The sequence below is a fragment of the Haliaeetus leucocephalus genome, unplaced genomic scaffold (genome assembly GCF_000737465.1).
Source record: "Haliaeetus leucocephalus isolate CR32 unplaced genomic scaffold, Haliaeetus_leucocephalus-4.0 Scaffold76, whole genome shotgun sequence".
NCBI lineage: Eukaryota > Metazoa > Chordata > Aves > Accipitriformes > Accipitridae > Haliaeetus > Haliaeetus leucocephalus.
Window position 1 is genome coordinate 3,058,839 of NW_010972512.1, and position 4,259 is coordinate 3,063,097.

General features: G+C 57.8%; 1 protein-coding gene across 1 annotated transcript in view; it reads left to right on the forward strand.

Annotated features, from left to right (window-relative positions):
- LMX1A (LIM homeobox transcription factor 1, alpha) overlaps positions 1-3,778 on the forward strand; it is a 43,678-nt gene extending 39,900 nt beyond the window's left edge. Inside the window, exons 4-8 of the mRNA XM_010581640.1 lie at positions 2,500-2,669; positions 2,822-2,899; positions 3,010-3,079; positions 3,215-3,385; positions 3,618-3,778. Coding sequence (XP_010579942.1) covers positions 2,500-2,669; positions 2,822-2,899; positions 3,010-3,079; positions 3,215-3,385; positions 3,618-3,778 — 650 coding nt within the window. The remainder of the gene's footprint in view (positions 1-2,499; positions 2,670-2,821; positions 2,900-3,009; positions 3,080-3,214; positions 3,386-3,617) is intronic.
- Positions 3,779-4,259: the final 481 nt, after the last annotated feature.

Here is a 4,259-nt window from a genome sequence, read left to right on the forward strand (position 1 = left end):
CCCCCCGGCCGCCGCGCACCAAAGGCCACTTTATGAGAAAGCGCAGATAAAAAGCGAGCCATATGTTGTCTGTAATCTCCCAAACCCTCGCTTCAATTACTGCCTCCCCCGAGCCTCCGCCGCCCAGCCTAAGTAAACAAGCCCCTCTGAAAGAGGACCCCGCTTTCCAATTAAAAGCGTCCTAACGTTTCTCCTCTCCCTAAATCCTCCCGAGCGAGGAATGTCCTGGCCCCGGCGGCGGGATGCGGGCTCGGCGGGTCGGACCGAGGGCACGCCGCACAATATCCATCGCACCGGCCCCTTCCCAGGTGACGTCAGGGGCAGCCTCAGACACTCATTAATTTCTCCCCCCTCCTCGGTGGGGAAAGGCTTGAAAGGGAGAGTTAATTAAAAGTAATACCCCACCAAATCCGGCTTCGCTTTTCCTTCTTTCCCTTTGACACTGGGAGGGATTTGGGGAGCAGGTGTTGGGGGGGGGGGGGGCTCGGGGGGGGGCTGCTCCAAGCGGGTTTTTCCCCTTGGCATGGGTTTTGAGCATCATTTGCTTGTTGGAGTCGATGAGCCTCCGGCTCCCTGCTGCCAGGCTCTGCCCCTCCCGAACTGGAGGGGATTGGGGCACTGACCTCATGTTACGGTGCAAAGGCGTTCAGGCACCGAAATGTCTCCATTGGTTGCCATTCCTCCTCCCAATATTTGTAAAAATCACTACCCTTCCATCAAAATTAAACTCTTCAGGTTTCAGGAAAGCAGGCAGCTCAGCAGAGCAGAGACCCTGCTTGTGCTGGCACTGAGAAGGAGGCAGCGGCAGCCGCTGCTCAGCCCCATTAGCCATCAGAGACTCCACACCCTGAGGGTCCCCAGCGCTGGGGCTCTCAGACCTACTGCATTACTACATCCCTCGCGTCGGGACATGCAAGAAAACAGCAGTTTGTCATTCTCATGGCCGCTGCTGCTGTCGGCGTGCCGGGGATGTGCCATGAGCAAGTGGGGAGCTCGCAGCGGCAGCGAGGCTCTGGCTCCCAGGGGTCAGCACCCAGCTCCGGGCTGTTTGGGGACTGCCTGCCAGTGTGAAGATATCTCCCCGTCCCAGCCCTGCCAGCCCTCAACACATGGAAGGTCTCCATATCAGCTGGTGAGCCCAGGAGAGAGCCCAGCAGTGTGGAGGGAAGAGGTAACTGGTACCTGAGAGCATCCTTGCTCCTCCGCTGGGATCATTGCCTCCCCTCGCCCCAGAGATCTGCTCCTGTCTTTCCCCATTCCCAGCTGGGCTGCCGTTGGATTTACATTTTTCTGATGTGTGTGATCCATGATTAGCTCTTGCCATGGGGTTTGACCTGACCTGCTTTTGCCATGAATTGCTCTGAGCCAGACTCACAACCCCCTTGATGCATCCCCATCTCCCGGAGACACAGCAGCTTGGGCCAAGCACCGCCTTGCAACCTGCATCTGCATCAAACCAGCACCTCAGCTCCATTATCAATTCCCAAACGGATAGTGGAGGAACTTTCTGGAAAAGGCTGTAAGTGATTTACGGCTCATGAGAGGGAAGGACCTGTGCTGTCAAACCTGCATTACAGCCCTCCCACATGAGCTGAGCAAGCGAGGTCATCGAAACGGTGGCGATGCAGTAAATGAGGAGGGCTGGTAAGAGGCAGGGCAGTGCTGCCTGCTTTCCCGGAGCAGCTTCTGCCTGAAGGCCCTGTGGTCCTGAGCAGCCGAGAGCAGTAGGGAGATACGCACCAGTGCCTGGGAACGCAACAGAGCAGCACATTGCAGCAAGTACCCGAGGGGTGAAGCTTGAAGCAGCCTGGGCTTCTGTCCAGGGAGATTTAAAACTCCATGGAAGGGGGGAAATATAGGTGAAAAGGCACCCCTTGTATTTGTGATTAAATGTCTGTGCTCTAAATGGAGTTGGCCTCCATAGTAGGGCAAATCAGGAGGGGTTTGTGAGATCTTGGCTAATGCGTTGCCATCTCTAAGCATCTCTGCTCACCCTGACCTCCCCCAGCCTGGGCTGTCTGGGCAGAGGGACCAGATGCCTGGTCACCAGCTGGGCTGGGGGACAGCTCCAGGGCACAGTGGTCCTCCATGTCCCCTCACGTGGATGCGACCTGTGTGTCTCTGTCCAGATGTGTCCCCAGCTGTGGTCTGGGAGGAAATCCCTGTGGAGCAGGCAGGCATTTAGGTCTGATGGAGGGAAAATCAGATGTCCCAGGGTTTCACATTGCAGCTGCTCAGACTGTTGGGGAAAAGAAGAACCAAAAGCACATCTGCTGGCTGAGCAGCCCCAAACTATGAACCACAGCACCTCTCCCCCTCTCTGAGCTGCCACAGGGCAGCCAGCCCCAAATCTCAGCTCCTCACAGACACATTCACAAGAGGATCCCCACCAACACCAGCTTGTTTTAAGTCCCCCAGATTATTTTGGACGTGCTGGAAAACAATGTGTGCTGCCCGTTGTCTGTAAAGGACCTGTGTTTTTTTTTCACCCCCCCTTAGGCAAAAGTGATGATGAGGACAGCATCTGCAAAATGGGCCAAGCCTCAGGGAAGGGCGCTGAGGATGGGAAGGATCACAAGCGGCCCAAGAGACCCCGGACAATCCTGACCACGCAGCAGCGGAGGGCGTTCAAGGCATCGTTTGAGGTCTCCTCCAAGCCCTGCAGGAAGGTATGGGGAGAAACCCTCATGTTCAGCTGCCTCCAGCCCCTGGGGATGTCCTGGATGCTGGGCAAGGACTTGCCCTGGCTGCTCTGTCCCCTCCTAAAGTCCCCCTGAAAAGCTGAGTGGGCTGAGATGCCGCTGTCATTCCTCTCTTCGAGGTACGGGAGACGCTGGCGGCCGAGACGGGACTGAGCGTCCGCGTAGTGCAAGTCTGGTTCCAGAACCAGCGAGCAAAGGTGAGTACAAAGGGTAGCCCCCCACCAGGGGCCAGTGCTGGGGCTCCTCTCCCTCCTCGCTTTGGCCAGGGGAGGATTTCACCCCGTTTTTACCCCTTCTTCTCACCTAGATGAAGAAGCTTGCCAGGAGGCAGCAGCAGCAGCAGCAGGATCAGCAAAACACACAGCGCCTGAGCTCAGGTACCCCTCTCGCACCCCACTCTCCCTGCACTCAGGGTCTCCCTATTTCCCAGCCCTCTCCAGGCTTCCCAAGGGAGCCGGGTCCCCCAAAAAGCAGCAGCCCGACTGCGCCAACGATTTGCTCTTCTCTTCCAGCCCAGGCGAACAGCGGTGGCAGCGTGGGGCTGGAGGGGATGCTGAACCCCTACACTGCTCTGCCCCCCCCCCAGCAGCTGCTGGGCATGGAGCAAAGCGTCTACGGCTCCGACCCCTTCCGACAAGGGCTAACCCCGCCACAGATGCCCGGAGACCACATGCACCCCTACGGTAAGGCTCTGAGGTTTGCCTTTTGCCTTCTCTCCTTCAAAGAGATGCTGGGCTGTGGGGGGTGGGCTGCGTGGCGGGGGCACGCGTGGGGGATGCAGCGATTTCTGGGAAGGTGGCGGTCCCCTCACCCCTAAATCCTTACACTGCAAAAGCTGGGGGTACCAGAGACTGTCAAGGTGCCGGAGGAAAAAGCAGGCTCTGAAGCCCTTCTGCTCCTTCCCTGCTTCCCAAGGTGCCGAGCCCCTCTTCCACGACTTGGATAGCGATGATACCTCACTGAGCAACCTGGGCGACTGCTTCCTTGCCACAGCGGACGCGGGGCCACTCCAGGCCCGAGTGGGGAACCCCATCGACCACCTCTACTCCATGCAGAACTCCTACTTCACCTCCTGAGCATGGCGTGGTCCCCGGCACGGGGCAGCTGCCGCGCTGTCCCAGGAGGGGCTGCAGAGCCCCCGGGGTTGGGAGGGAGGGGGAAACGACACTGCTGGGATGCTGTCAAACAATATGTTGTAGCTTGGGATTCCCAAGGAGCGAGTTAAGTTATGGGTTGCATAGTTTCATGTTTCTCTTAGGAGCCTAGGATTAGGGACAGGAGTGGTTTTTGCAGCTGGCTGGTGGATTTTCAAATTTCAAGCAGGGAACCAAATTTCTCATTGCGGCAGGGGGAGGGGGAAACCCTTCCCGTGGGAGCATCCTGGTGCCGTATCCCCTCCGCGCCGCCTTCGGTCGGAGTGTCAGAAAGAGCAAACTGCTGATCTTCATGGGGACAGCCCACAGCATCAGCCCGGTTTTGAAATTTGAAAAGCTGACAACGCTTTGGGGAAACACGGGGAAAATTTCACTGCGGGGTTTTCCCTCTGTTCCCTTGACC